Below are 14,358 nucleotides of genomic sequence, written 5' to 3' on the forward strand. Positions count from 1 at the left end.
TTCCGGTGTTAGGTTGAGCCTTGGTCATTGTGGATGTTACAGACCCTGGAGATATATATATATATATATATATATATATATATATATATATATATATTATAGGCATATTCTGGTTATTGAGTTAATTTGTGCTCATCGTAGAAAACCTAAGAAATAGCTGAAGGAAGCCAAACATTATCCATGATCCCACAAGTGAATATGTCACTTTTACGGATGACCTTGATGTTTCAGCAAAGCAAGTAAAATAAGAAACCCAGAAACGAAATTGGAAACGCAGTTCATCCTCTCCTCCTCCCATTGGGGAACTACAGGTTTAGAATCACCCAACTCCAAGCAAACTCAGACACTGACTAGTCCAGCCCTTCACCAGCTACCCAGTGGAGTGTGCTTCAGTCAGTCTTGGATTCCATGGGTTTTGAGTACTCTAGATTCTAAGGATAAAAAGATGTGGTAATGATCTCATAGGCCAGTGGTTCTCAACCTTGGCGGCACATTAGAATCACCTGGGAATCTTTTTAAAATCCTGATTTCTGGGCCTCATCCTCCGGAAATTCTGTTTCTTTGTTACTAATGTTGTGGCCTCACCCCATAACAAAGAAACAGAATTTCCGGAGGATGAGGCCCAGAAATCAGGATTTAAAAAGATTCCCAGGTGATTCTAATGTGCAGCCAAGGTTGAGAACCACTGTCATAGGCAAAATGGTTGTTTACCCTCTAATTAGCCCCCAACGTGCCCAGGTGATGGAGGGCTTCTCAGAGTGGCTGGCAGACAGTAGGCAGGTGGCAGGCAGGTGATTGGCAGGCGGCCAGCTAGCCAGGCGCCCCAGACCCCACTTGCTTTTTCTCACTAAATACTGTGAAATGTCAGGTCTCCTTGCAAAGCTCCTTTACTGAGCCGAGCAGGAGAGTGCAGCAAATTGAAGAGGCAGAGCAAGAGAATTGGACGTTATAAAGGGAACTGCTTCCAGGCTTTGAGAAGCGGATGTGTTGCTCTCATTCCCGCCACAGTCCTTCTGCCGGAAGTAGGAAGGCCCATGACCATGAGTAGCTCTCAGGCACTGCATGCGTATTTGAGTGTATTGAAAAGCTGTGAGCTAGACAATGGTACGATCCCCACTTGATGGATGTGGAATAGGCACAGAGGGCCAGTGGGTCAGAAGGATCAGTAGTGGGGTCCTGGCGATATGCCCCACCCAGACCTGTTGGCCTCAGAGTTTTACTCTGTGGTCATGGCCAGTGCATTCCAGGGCCTTTCATTTCCCACGGGACCCAGGATGAGAGCAATGACCCTTCACTCTGTGCTATTAGCCTTACTGCTTGGAGCCGGGCAGGTAGTTCCTGCACTAGGGCCCCTGGCTGAGAGGCTACTGCTATGGGCCGAAGGAGGGGTCACTTTTTAAAACTCACACAGAGCAGCCGTATGTGCCGGGGCCTGTGTCTCATGGCTTCTTTCTCCTTTGCCACTTCTGCCTTCCAGGGTCCTGTGCTTCTCCAGGAGCAGGAGAAAATGGCCAAGTCCCAGGTGAGTTGAGTTTTGATTTTCATCTCTTAAAGATCTCTTCTCAAAGGTTAGACACAGCATCTTTCTCTTCCTTGGGAAGGATAAAAGACAGGTGTTTGTTATGTGCCAGTGACTAGCTGGCCTTTTATATTGGTTCTGTTTTTGTTTTGGTTTTATTTTACCGTCTTCATTTCACAAATACTGATGCAGAGATTCATAGATATAAAAAAACGTTTTAAAAGCCACATTACTTGCCCTAACCGGTTTGGCTCAGTGGATAGAGTGTCGGCCTGCGGCTGAAAGGTCCCAGGTTCGATTCTGGTCAAGGGCATGTACCTTGGTTGTGGGCACATCCCTAGTAGGAGGTGTGCAGGAGGCAGCTGATTGATGAGTCTCTCCCATCAATGTTTCTAACTCTCTATCCCTCTCCCTTCCTCTCTGTAAAAATATCAATAAAATATAAAATATAAAAAATTAAAAGCCACATTACTACACTGCTATGCCAGCTGTTTTCCCCTAGGCTGTATTTTATATAATTACAGCCAGAGCATATGAACAATTTTCAATTTTATGTTTTCACTTAATGTTATCACTTGAGTTTTTTGTGATTCGGCATTCTTTTATATACTCGTTCAGAAGGTTTCTATTTTTTGTGTGTGAACTTCAGAAGCTACAAACAAGCATGCCATACACTCCACTGTGCCTCTGAAAAAAATTTATTTTTATTTATAATACTTTTGCATCGGCTTTTAAAAAACGAAATATAATTTAAAAATGGGCTTCTAATTTTTATTGTTAAATGAAGGAGCTCTTTACATATTGCATCACCACGAAAGGTTCCCTCGTGCCCCTTGCCACACCCCTGGCTGTAGACAACACTGATTAACTTTATGTCACAACAGATTAATCTTTCCTAAAGTTCATATAAATGGAATTATACAGCATGTCTTGCTTCATTTGTTCATCATTATGGTTTTGAACACATATCAATAGTTTTTATTGCTGCATAGTATTACATTGTATGGGTATATACCACAATTTGGTTATCCAATCACCTGTTCTTAGTTTTTGGCTATCTATCTATCTATCTATCTATCTGAAGAGGTAATATGCTAATTGGTCCTAACGGTGTCACAGTCATGACCACTAAGGAGGAGGCTGCCTGCGCGTGTGGGTGGACGTTGCCCCCGGAGACGGGGGTGGAAGCGGGAAGGTGCCCGGAGGAGGCCCGTGCCCAGGACTCGGGGATGAGAGCCTGTAGCGCCCCCCTCACCAGACCTTCACCACCCACCGCTCGCACTCAGAGCGCCCCGCTGCTCACCTGCCTGGGGAAGGAGCACAGCGCAGCAGGCGGGAGGTTTCCACGCTCTCCTCCGGCGCCATGACAGGGCAGAGCCGCTGCCTTGCTCTGGAAGCGGGGAGGCGCCTGGAGAAGGCGGGACCAGCCCGAGGCAACTCAAGGGACTGAGGGTGGGGCTTGAAGGGGCCAGAGAAGGCCAGAGGGGTTGGCGGGGCAGGTGTGCTGGGTCAGGTGCGCTGGAGCTCTGCGTGGAGAGGTTTAGGTGTCAAGGCAGGGCAGCGGGCGGGTGGGTGGGCCGAGTGATTTCGCATGCTGGGCTCCTAGTTGTTAATCAAATTCTATGAGGACTTGTGTACTAGACTTTTGGATGAACACGGGTTTTCTTTCTTTCTTTGATAAATAATTAGCAGGCGAATCTCTGGGTCATATGCTTAGCTTTTTGAGAAACTGCCAAATCAGTCTCCACTGTGGTTGTATATGTCACGTTCTCACCAGCAACATGCGAGGGTTCTAGTTGCCTCCACATCATGTCCAGTGTTAGATATTTGCCACCTTTTAATTTAGCTGGTGTAATGGCAGACGTATAGTGGTATTTTCTTCCTTTTTTTCATCAGTGCGATTTTCATTTGCATTTCCCTGATGCCTGAGGATTTTGAATATCTCGTTTTCTTTTTGACCATTTGCATACCCTCTTTTGGAATTGTTTGTTCAGCTCTCCTGTTCAATTTTTAAATTAAGTTGTGTTCTTACTCGTTCTTTTTAGATTTTGGATACAAGTCCCTCTGACCCATGAATATTTAGATCTTTCATTTACCACTTTTTTCATTTATTTGAGTCTTATTTCCTTTCTCTGCCATGTTTTATGGTTTAGAATGTATAGATTTCTTATACATATTTTGTTATATTCATCCCTAAGTGATGTTTTGGATGGGCTATTCTAAATGATATTGTTTTTGAAATTCAGTTTCTATTTAATTGATATTTGTATCTTGACTTTACTAAACTTGCATGTTCTAGTAACATTTTGTATGTCACAGATTTTTCTGCATTGATGGTAAGTAAAGATTTGTCCTTCCATTCCCATCCCCATCCCCATTCCCATTGTGTTGACTTCTTTTTCTTTTTTTTTTTTTTAATATATTTTATTGATTTTTTACAGAGAGGAAGGGAGAGAGATAGAGAGTTAGAAACATCGATGAGAGAGAAACATCAATCAGCTGCCTCCTGCACATCTCCTACTGGGGATGTGCCCGCAACCCAGGTACATGCCCTTGACCGGAATCGAACCTGGGACCCTTGAGTCCGCAGGCTGACGCTCTATCCACTGAGCCAAACCGGTTTCGGCTTGACTTCTTTTTCTTCTCTTTTTGCAGGGCTAGGACTGCTAGAACAGTTTAGGATAGAAGTACTAACGTGTACAGTAAGCATGTCAGACTCGCAGCCCACAACGAGTATTTTTGCGGCCCAGCCAATATAACAGTATTTAAGAAACGTTTTAATAAAATTTTCGTAACTTAATTTTTACAATATCCTGTTGCACATAATTATTAATAACGAACTACAACGTGTGTTAATGACTAATTACTATAATCGTGTTGCATTCATTTCCCTTACGAACCTTATGCGCAGGCGCACCATTTCTCTCCACTAATACTAGCAGCAATTACTTGGGATGAGAGGGAATGTTCAGTACCAGTTCCCCTGTTCTAGCCACAATCAGAAGTCTCTCTCCCCTGCATCTTTAATGACTACATCTTATTTCAATAAATTAATGTTTCTTTAAAAGTTTCCTATTTCTATGTATTTATGTGGTTTAAGGTTTTTGTGGGTTTTTTTTTTAACCTAAAAGTTTAGTTTATTAATCCTCTCATGAAAAACCTGCACAATCACCACAGATAAAGTCACAGGAATCTTGACTCCTTTCTGCCAGCACCAGCATTGGCCTTGCAGTCCCCCTGACTTTCTTCGTTCTGTTCTTGCGTTCCTGTCTCTGTTTTCTTGAGGTCTTCTTCTCATATAGGCCGTGTCTTGCAAGTCTATGTTTGGGTTCGTTTTTCTCTGCGTAATCCAAGGAGTCAAAAATCATGCCAAAGCCAGTGGTCTTGTCCCCACCAAAGTGGATTTTGAATCCAAACACAAAGATGGCATCAGGTGTGGCCTTACACATTTTGGCTAGTTTTTCCCGAATTTCTGTCCTGGGTACTGTTGCCTTCCCTGGGTGAAGGACTGCAATGACCATTTGCTTCCGCCGAAGTAGTCTGTTGGTCATGAACTTCCTGGTCCAGATAGTTACTGTGTCATTCATGATGAAAGTTAATCTTCAAGCAGCCAGGGAGGGAAAAACAAAAAACTGATTTAAGGTTTTTAAAAAGTCGTTTCAAAGAGCACCGACCGGGAATCGAACCAGTGACCTGTTGGTTCATAGGTCTGTGCTCAACCACGGGGCCACACCGGCAGGGCGGGCCATGTGTAGATTTGTTTGCATGCGCTGCAATGAAGTCTGTGAGACTCCAAGTTCGCCAGAACGTCTTCGAGTGGACGTTCTTGGTTCTTCCTGAAGGCACTGCCGCACGAAATCCTGTTGTGTTAGGTACCAAGCATGACCTGCTGGCTTGCGGAGATCACTAACAGAACCTGCTGCTGCAAACGTTGAGCAAAGTGCTGTATGGCTGACGCTGTGGGTGGACTCCTGACATGGAAATAGTGCGTGCTTGCTCTCTGTGTTAGAACAATGGAGCGCTGATTTCCAAAATAAAATTCAATGATTTTTACGCGTTGTTCCATCGTGAATTTTTCCATAATAGATTTCCACAAAACACATTTTTTAAAATTTGAAACATTTTTTTAAATTGCTGCCCCAAAGTTATGGCCTTTTTAAACAGTAACGTGACTTATGGGCCACCCTGTACCTCTGGTATGAGCACCATCGTACAGATGAGGAAATAGATTCAGGCATTTGTCCGTCTGAAGTCATGCAGCCTGGGAGGGGCACGCGTTGGGATTTAAACTGGGTGTTCTGGCATGAGCACGGTCACTTTGAATGCTGCCATCAATAGAGTCGCAGGTAGGTGGCATGTGCCTTCAGAGTACGGAGGACCAATTTTTTAAAAAATATATGTTATTGATTTTTACAGAGAGGAAGGGAGAGGGATAGAGAGTTAGAAACATCAATGAGAGAGAAACATTGATCAGCTGCCTCTTGCACACTCCCTACTGGAGATGTGCCCTCAAGCAAGGTACATGCCCTTGACCAGAATCGAACCTGGGACCCTTGAGTCTGCAGGCCAACCCTCTATCTACTGAGCCAAACCGGTTAGGGCCGGAGGGCCAATTTCATTGCTCCTCAGAAAGGGTGTCCTGTTGGTTGGTCAGGTTGTAACCAAGTGACACAACCCAGGCTTAGTGGACGTGTGAGTGAGAAAGGAGAGAGAAAGGCTGTCAGACCCGGTTGGGAGTAAATTGACCTAACATTTCGGAACAATTGAGTAGTATTAATCACTGTATGAAATGTACTATTTCATGAGTCAAGACTTACAGTTCAGGGGGCTTCCTGTAGAAATACTCACAGATGACACCAAGTGAAATGAACAGGGACTGTTTGTTAATTGCACACACTTTGGACGGGACTGTGGAAAATTAGTGTGTGAAATTGACGTGCTGGGTTGAGAAGAGGGGGAAGGTCCTTAAACTAGACTCGGGGCCGGCAGAATCCAGGACAACTTCCCCCCCATCCCCTCTGCCCCTCAGAGCTGCCCTCTCCCCCTGCCCGTTGGTCATAAAGTTGAGGTTTCCTGTGTGTGGTGTTGTAGGAGGCGGTGACGTTCCAGGACGTGGCTGTGGTCTTCACGGAGGAGGAGCTGGGGCTGCTGGACCCGTCCCAGAGGAAGCTGTACCGAGACGTGATGCTGGAGAACTTCCGGAACCTGGTCTCAGTGGGTGAGGACAGGCGCCCTTTGTCACTGAATGTCAGCTCCCAGGAGTATTTTGATTTCAAATGTTTAAGACTTTGGGACTCTTATAATGTGTCCCAAACCTGGGATCTCAGTTTCCTAAGTCCTGTGAGATATCCTGTTTGTACCTTTCCTTTTTTTTTTTTTTTTTTTTTTGCAGATTGCAGTAGGGACATCTTGGTGGGGTTTAAAATCAGTTGTTTAGTTACATCTTTATTGTATTGAACAAAATAGAATAGAGTCAGCATAGCTCCTTGTCGGAACCTCAGAGAGTGTAACCAAAATTGTGAGTAAATCAGGAAAGGCTGATCATTGTGAGCAGTGGCCCATCCATTTGCCCAGTGACATCCTCTCTGCCTACCTCCTCTCTTCTCCTTCCCTCCCCTTCATTTCTTCACTTCTTTCTTCCTTCATTCATCTTTTTTTTTTTCACATATATTTTTCATAGAGGAAGGAAGAGGGAGAGAGAGATAGAAACATCAATGATGAGAGGAAAACATTGATCAGCTGCCACCTGCACACCCCCTGCTGGGGATGAAGCCCACAACCCGGGCATGTGCCTGACCAGGAATCGAACCATGACCTTCTGGTTCACGGGTTGACACTCAACCACTGAGCCACACTGGCCAGGCGTCCTTCATTTATCTTTACTTTGCATATCCCTCAGGTAAACCCTGCCTAAAATACAACAATCACAGTCATCCCTATTGGATGTAAGCACCAAAAATCAAAAAGTAAATCAGACAACAAACAAAAAAACACCTGGAAATTCTAGCTGCTTTTCTTGTAGACAAGGCCCTGCCTGCGGTGAGTAGTGGGGAAGTGTCTGCTCAGTCCTTTTATCTTTTCTGTTCTTGTGTCTTCGTGCTGGGTGACGGTCTCACAGTGAGGAAGTGTGATGCAGTCTCCATTTGACTCGCTCTCTTATTTTTCTGTACATACCCGCCTTGGAATTACCATCCCAGTTACGACTGCTGTCTGTTTATTTCTTACCAGGTAACTTCCCAGCTGCTTTGCCTTTAAATTTTTTTTTTAAGGAAGGAAATTCTTTTCTAATGTATTGATTGACTAGAGGCCCAGTGTACAAATTTGTGCATCAGTGGGGTCCCTTGCCTGGCCTGCGGGATTGGGCCAAAACCAGCTCTCTGACATCCCCCGAGGGGCCCCAGATTGCGAGAGGGTGCAGGCCAGGCCAAGGGACCCCACCAGTGCATGATCAGGGCCAGGGAGGGACGTGGGAGGTTGGCCAGCAGGAGAGGGATCACAGGAGGGCCCCAGGGCGTGTCCAGCCCATCTCACTCAGTCCCGATTGGCCAGACCCCAGCAACAAGCTAACTTACCAGTCAGAGCATCTGCCCCTGGTGGTCAGTGCATGTCATAGTGACTGGTCAACCAGTTAACTGTCTACCCCCTGGTGGTCAGTGCACATCATAGCAAGTGGTTGAGTGGCCTTAGCATATCATTAGCAAATTACGCTTTGACTGGTTGAACAGGTGACCAGACACTTAGCATATTAGGCTTTTATTATATAGGATTGATTTTAGAAAGAGAAGAAGGAGAGAGAGAGAGAGAGTAGGAAAGAGAGAAAACCATCAATTTTCTGTTCCCCTTGTTTAGGCATTCAGTGGTTGATTCTTGTATGTGTCCTCACCAGGATTCAAACCCATCAACTGAGCTACCCAAGCAGGGCTGCTTTGCCTTCTTGAACAAATCTTTACTACTATTTTTAAATTTGGGGCTAACATCTTATTGAAACACTAGAAGCCAGTTGCACGAAGATTCGCGCAATAGGCCTTCCTTCTCCTGGCTGCTGGCACTGGTTTTCCTCCGGTACCCGGGACCCAGGCCTTTGGTCTGGCCACAGCAGAGAAGCCAAGCCTCTTCAGTCTTCAGTCTTCACTCAGGCTAGAGCCTTCAGTCTTCACTCCACACCTGCGTATGCAAATTAACTGCCATTTTTGTTGGGTTAATTTGCATAGTCGCTCTGATTGGCTGGTGGGCGTAGCAGAGTGACACTAATTTGCATGTTTCTCTTTTATTAGTGTAGATAAACAGAAAACTGCATAGATTATAAACTTATACCTCCATGAATTTTCAGGGACTGAAATGACTTCTTATTTGTTTAACTTTTTTTATTGAAGTAACATTTCCATATGCACACCTAAGCACTCAATTTGATGAATTTTGACAAATTGACACACCTCTCAGGAAGCTGAGCAAAACTTACAGCATATTCAACTCCATCTCCCTTATTAAAAGTTCTTTTTGGCCCTGGCCGGTTTGGCTCAGTGAATAGAGTGTTGGCCTGTGGACTGATGGATCCCAGGTTCGATTTCAGTCAGGGGCACATACCCAGGTTCCAGGCTCGATCCCTAGTAGGGAGCATGCAGGAGTCAACTGATCGTGGTTCTCTCTCATCATTGATGTTTCTTCTCTCTCGCCCTCTCCCTACCTCTCTAAAATCAATAAAAATGTATTTTTTAAAAAGTTCTTTTTGGCAATTTCAAAATATCCCAAGATTTTACGTATTGTCCATCTAATTACCCTGCTCCATTCATGAAGAATGTCCTAACAGAGGTCTATTTTCACTCCACAGGTACACAAACTAAAGGGTTTCTTCTCCCTTAAGGATTCTTATAAACAAAAGCTCACTGAGAATGTTGCTAGGTGGATCTCATTGTTTTCACTCCTCCTGGAGACAGCTCACAAGTGGAGGAAAAAACAGTGTGGCAAAATGATTATCTCAGAACATTACTACTCTTCTGATGAATTTCTAACCTAATTATAATTTTTATGGTACTTGTATTAGCTACTTATACCTGTATCACAAACTATTCTTAAACTTAGCAGCTTACAACAACAAGCATTTATTTATACTTCTGTGAGTCAGGAATCTGGTGGCAGCATAGTTGGATGATAAGGGTCTGGATCTCATAAAGTTGCTGTCAAGGAGTCCAGCAGAGCTTCAGGCCTTTGAAGGCTTAATGAAGTATTGAGTTCCCGGATAGACTCATTTACATGGTTGTTGACAGAAGGTCTCAGTTCCTTGCCAGTGGGCCTCTCCCTTGAGTTCCTGAGTCTCCTCAAACATGGCAGCTGGTTTTCCCCAACTACTTACACCTAAGAGAGTGGAAAGCAGAAACCACAAAGTCTTCTATGACCTAACCTTGGAAGTGATGTACTTTCACTTCTGCCATATTCTATTGCCTTCACAGACCAATCCTGATATATGTGGGAAAGGATTTGATAGGATATGGACGTCAGGAGGCAGGATCATTGGGAACCGTCCTTTGTGCTGGCTATCACAGCACTTTCTCGTATATACAAAACTTAGAAGATAATGGTAGCCATTTACATTTATCATAAAATTCAGCCAGATTAAGTGGCAACAATTATCATAGGATTTTTATTCCCATAAGATGTGTCAGTAATGGGAATGAATTTTCTAGCTTTTTCCAGTTATAATGTTCCCCAGTTGAATATTATATATTTTCCCTTTTGCTGAGAAAATCCCTGGTCTATAGCCATGTACTTCTCATTTTGACCTCATATGTAAGTCTTGGTATAGTTCCAAATGATTCTCCTTAACACTTAGCAGTTAGGTGCCTGTTCAACATTTCGTTGTTTTCATAGGCATGAAAAAGCCAATGACAAAGTCCAGCTGATTGAATATGGTCTCCCAAAGTCGTTAACCTGAGAAATATTTTTAATCTCAGAACAGACGTTCATTTGTCTTCATTTTCATTTCTGAATTCTCTTTATCCTTCCAGGACACTGGAATCAAAATGAGATAGAAACTCTTCAAGAAGTTGGATTAAGGTATCTTTTCCATGAAGACCTTGTGTGCTGGCAAATATGGGAACAACTTATAAGCAAGTTAACCAGAAATCAAGACTTGATAAAAAATCTTCAAGGCAAGACGTCTGATTTGCCCAAACAAGGTGATTCCTCCTTTCGGTTGTGGGCTGGAGAAACTACTCAAGTTTCTGAAGATGAGAACTGTACAATTAAGTTTCCAGGGAAAGTTAAAAGTTCTAATGGTATAAAAACTCAAGAGTTTCCAATTAAGACCAACAGGAATTTCTGGAAGAAAATGTATCTCAGAGAGTCACAGAATTATCAGAGCAGGTGTCAGCAGACTGATGGAAGATGTAAACTGTACAAGTGTGATCGTTGTGTTATGAGAAGGACCTCTCATGACCACGGTGATGACCAGGAAGTACAGAAAGGCGTGAAGTCCTGTAGCCACAAGAATTGTGGGAAAGACTTCATGAGGAAATCATTCCACCATAGTGTAATCAACTCAGGAAAGCAAACCTCTGATGAGAATAGAAAAGGCCTTGGGTCCAGTCTTGAAGTTCATCAGCAGTTGCACCTAGGAGCAAAACCCCATATTTGTAGTGAGTGCGGAGAGGGTGTCAGTTGTAGTTCAATGCTTTGCACTCATCAAAGTATTTCCACAGAAGAGACATGCAATAGGAATGATGAGTGTGGTGAGGACTTTAGTCAAAACTCACATTTGCAAATCTATCAGAGAGTCAACATGGGAGAGAAACCCTACAAATGTGAAGAGTGTGGGAAAGGCTTCATGTGGAGCTCATGTCTTCATGTTCATCGGAGAATCCACACAGGAGAGAAACCCTACAAATGTGGTGTTTGTGGGAAGGGCTTAAGTCGGAGTTCATATCTTCAAGCCCATGAGCGAGTCCACACAGGAGACACACCCTACAAATGTGCTGTGTGTGGTAAGTGCTTCAGTCGGAGTTCACAACTTCAAGTCCATCAGCGAGTACACACTGGAGAGAAACCCTACAATTGTGCTGTGTGTGGTAAGAGCTTCAGTCATACCTCAACTCTGCAATCTCACCAACGAATCCACACAGGAGAAAAACCCTACAAATGTGCTGCATGTGGGAAGGGCTTCAGTCAGAGTTCACTTCTTCAAGATCATCAGCGAGTGCACACAGGAGACGCACTGTACAAATGTGCTGTGTGTGGTAAGAGCTTCAGTCGGAGTGCACATCTTCAAGCCCATCAGCGAGTTCACACTGGAGAGAAACCCTACAAATGTTCTGTGTGTGGTAAGAGCTTCAGTCGGGGTTCAAACCTTCAAGTTCATCAGCGAGTCCACACTGGAGAGAAGCCCTACCAATGTGGTATGTGTGGGGATAGCTTCAGTTGGAACTCACAGCTTCAGTACCATCAGCGTGTGCACACTGGTGAGAAAACCTACAAATGTGATGAATGTGGGAAAGGCTTCATGTGGAGCTCATGTCTTCATGTTCACCAGAGGATCCACACAGGAGAGAAACCCTTCAATTGTGCTGTGTGTGGGAAGAGCTTCGGTCGAATCTCAAGTCTCCAAGCTCATCAGCGCGTCCACACTAGGGAGAAACCCTACAAATGTGCTGTGTGTGGGAAGAGCTTCAGTTGGAGTTCACATCTTCAAGACCATGAGCGAGTCCACACAGGCGAGAAACCCTATAAATGTTCTGTGTGTGGGAAGAGCTTCAGGCGGAGTTCACATCTTCAAGCCCATCAGCGAGTCCATAGAGGAGACAAATCCTACAAGTGTGCTGTGTGGAAAGAGCTTCAGTTGGAGGTTACATCTTCAAGACCATGAGCAAGTCCACACTGCCAAGAAGTCCTACTAATGTGAAGAGTGTGAGAAAGGCTTTATGAAGAGTTTGTGTCTTCATGTTCATCAGAGGATCCACACAGGAGCAAAACCTACAAATGTGCTATGTGTGGAAGATCTTCAGTCAGAACTCAAGTCTTCAAGTTCATCAGCAAGTTCACAGTGGGAAGAAGCCATGGAAATGTGAGACATGTGGGACAGGCTTTAGTCACAGTTCACGTCTTCAAGAACATCAACAAGTGCACAATGGAGAAAAATCCTGCAAATGTGCTGTGTGTGAGTCAGGCTCCAGTCAGACCTCAATTCTTCAGGTTCATCAGAGTATATATAATGGAGATATGTCCACTACAATTGATGAGTGTGATAACAGTGTCCTTCAGAACTTAGACTTCGGACTTCCATCAGATAACCTACACTGCAGAGATTAGATATAGAAAGTTTTGTTTAAGAATTCAGGCATGAGTTGGGTTTTGTTTTTTTTTTACAGTCATCTGCATCCCATTGGAAGAAACCTCTTGGTTACATGAATGTGGTCAGTATTCTAGCAGAGCTTAAAATGTCAGTTCTTAAGAGAATGCACCCCAGAGAAACCCTGTAAGAGTGATACTGTTTGTTTGTCAGAACCTCCACTTTCACTAAAATCTACATGGGATCGAGGCCTTAAAAATAAAGAGCAGGACCTTAGCAAAGGTAAAATGATGGAAATCCATGTCCATGACAGCGTAAGCTCTATGGCAGCGGTTCTCAACCTGTGGGTCGCGACCCCTTTGGGGGTCAAACGACCCTTTCACAGGGGTCGCCTAAGACCATCGGAAAACACATATATAATCACATATTGTTTTTGTGATTAATCACTATGCTTTCGCTTTTTACGAAGATGGCGCCGAAAGCTAAGAAGGAAGCCCCTGCCCCTCCCAAAGCCGAAGCCAAAGCAAAGGCTTTGAAGGCAAAGAAAGCAGTGTTGAAAGGCGTCCACAGCCACAAAAAAAAGAAGATCCGCACGTCACCCACTTTCCGACGGCCAAAGACACTAAGGCTCCGGAGGCAGCCTAAATACCCTCGGAAGAGCGCACCCAGGAGAAACAAGCTTGACCACTATGCCATCATCAAATTCCCCCTAACTACCGAGTCAGCCATGAAGAAGATAGAAGACAATAATACACTAGTGTTCATTGTGGATGTCAAGGCCAACAAGCACCAGATCAAACAGGCTGTGAAAAAGCTCTATGACATTGATGTGGCCAAGGTCAACACCCTGATCAGGCCTGATGGCGAGAAGAAGGCATATGTTCGACTGGCTCCTGACTATGATGCTTTGGATGTTGCCAACAAAATTGGAATCATCTAAACTGAGTCCAGCTGCCTAATTCTAAATATAAAAATTTTACACTGTAAAAAAAAAAAAAAAAAAAAAAAAAAAATCACTATGCTTTCATTATGTTCAATTTGTAACAATGAAATTGGGCGTCACCACAACATGAGGAACTGTATTAAAGGGTCGCGGCATTAGGAAGGTTGAGAACCACTGCTCTATGGGGTCAGGAAGTTTATTTCCTGCTAAATGACCATGACCTCAAACCACTGCCTAACAAGTAGAAGGTGCCTGGAAATGTCTAACTTGATGGAGAAGAATACCTATTACAAATAGAATAACTACAGTAGGTCCTCAGGTTACATCAGAGATCCGTTCCTACGGTGCGACCTAACTCGATTTTCGCCATAAGTCAAGTTTTATGTCACCATCAGAAACCCAGGGCCAATGATGCTCAGCTTTGTCATTAGGAGACAATAGGGTGGCCTGCTAGAGCCCAGGGTTGTTTATACCAGGATAGTTTCAATTGTAAGAAATAGAAAGCCAAGTCAAACAAGCAGAAACAAAAAGAGGATTTATTGGTGTGCCTGATTTAAAACAGGACAGGTGGGTGAGGATGGAGGCCTGGCTGAAAATGAATCTGGATCAATTCTTCTG

General features: G+C 44.0%; 2 protein-coding genes and 2 pseudogenes across 3 annotated transcripts in view; 2 read left to right on the plus strand and 2 right to left on the minus strand.

Moving 5' to 3' along the window:
* Positions 1 to 1,343: 1,343 nt before the first annotated feature.
* LOC138999705 (zinc finger protein 233-like) lies at positions 1,344 to 13,361 on the plus strand. The gene is given in 4 exon segments (XM_070401913.1): positions 1,344 to 1,522; positions 6,611 to 6,737; positions 10,522 to 12,328; positions 12,330 to 13,361. Coding segments are annotated over 4 exon segments (2,160 nt in total). The 5' UTR covers positions 1,344 to 1,372; the 3' UTR covers positions 12,406 to 13,361.
* ZNF235 (zinc finger protein 235) overlaps positions 1,550 to 14,358 on the minus strand; it is a 38,026-nt gene continuing 25,217 nt past the window's right edge. Inside the window, exon 5 of one of the 2 annotated variants that reach the window (XM_070401910.1) lies at positions 1,550 to 1,592. In XM_070401910.1, the coding sequence (XP_070258011.1) occupies positions 1,570 to 1,592 (23 nt within the window). In that variant the 3' untranslated portion in view covers positions 1,550 to 1,569. Of the gene's footprint in view, positions 1,593 to 12,504; positions 12,805 to 14,358 lie in introns of those variants that run through there. The other variant, XM_070401912.1, reaches the window with a different exon arrangement.
* Positions 4,703 to 5,106, minus strand: LOC139000185 (small ribosomal subunit protein eS24-like; annotated as a pseudogene).
* LOC138999709 (large ribosomal subunit protein uL23 pseudogene) lies at positions 13,240 to 13,771 on the plus strand (annotated as a pseudogene).

This window comes from Myotis yumanensis, unplaced genomic scaffold (genome assembly GCF_028538775.1).
Source record: "Myotis yumanensis isolate MYYU_CA2020_CCGP unplaced genomic scaffold, mMyoYum1.0.hap1 SCAF_23, whole genome shotgun sequence".
Lineage (NCBI taxonomy): Eukaryota > Metazoa > Chordata > Mammalia > Chiroptera > Vespertilionidae > Myotis > Myotis yumanensis.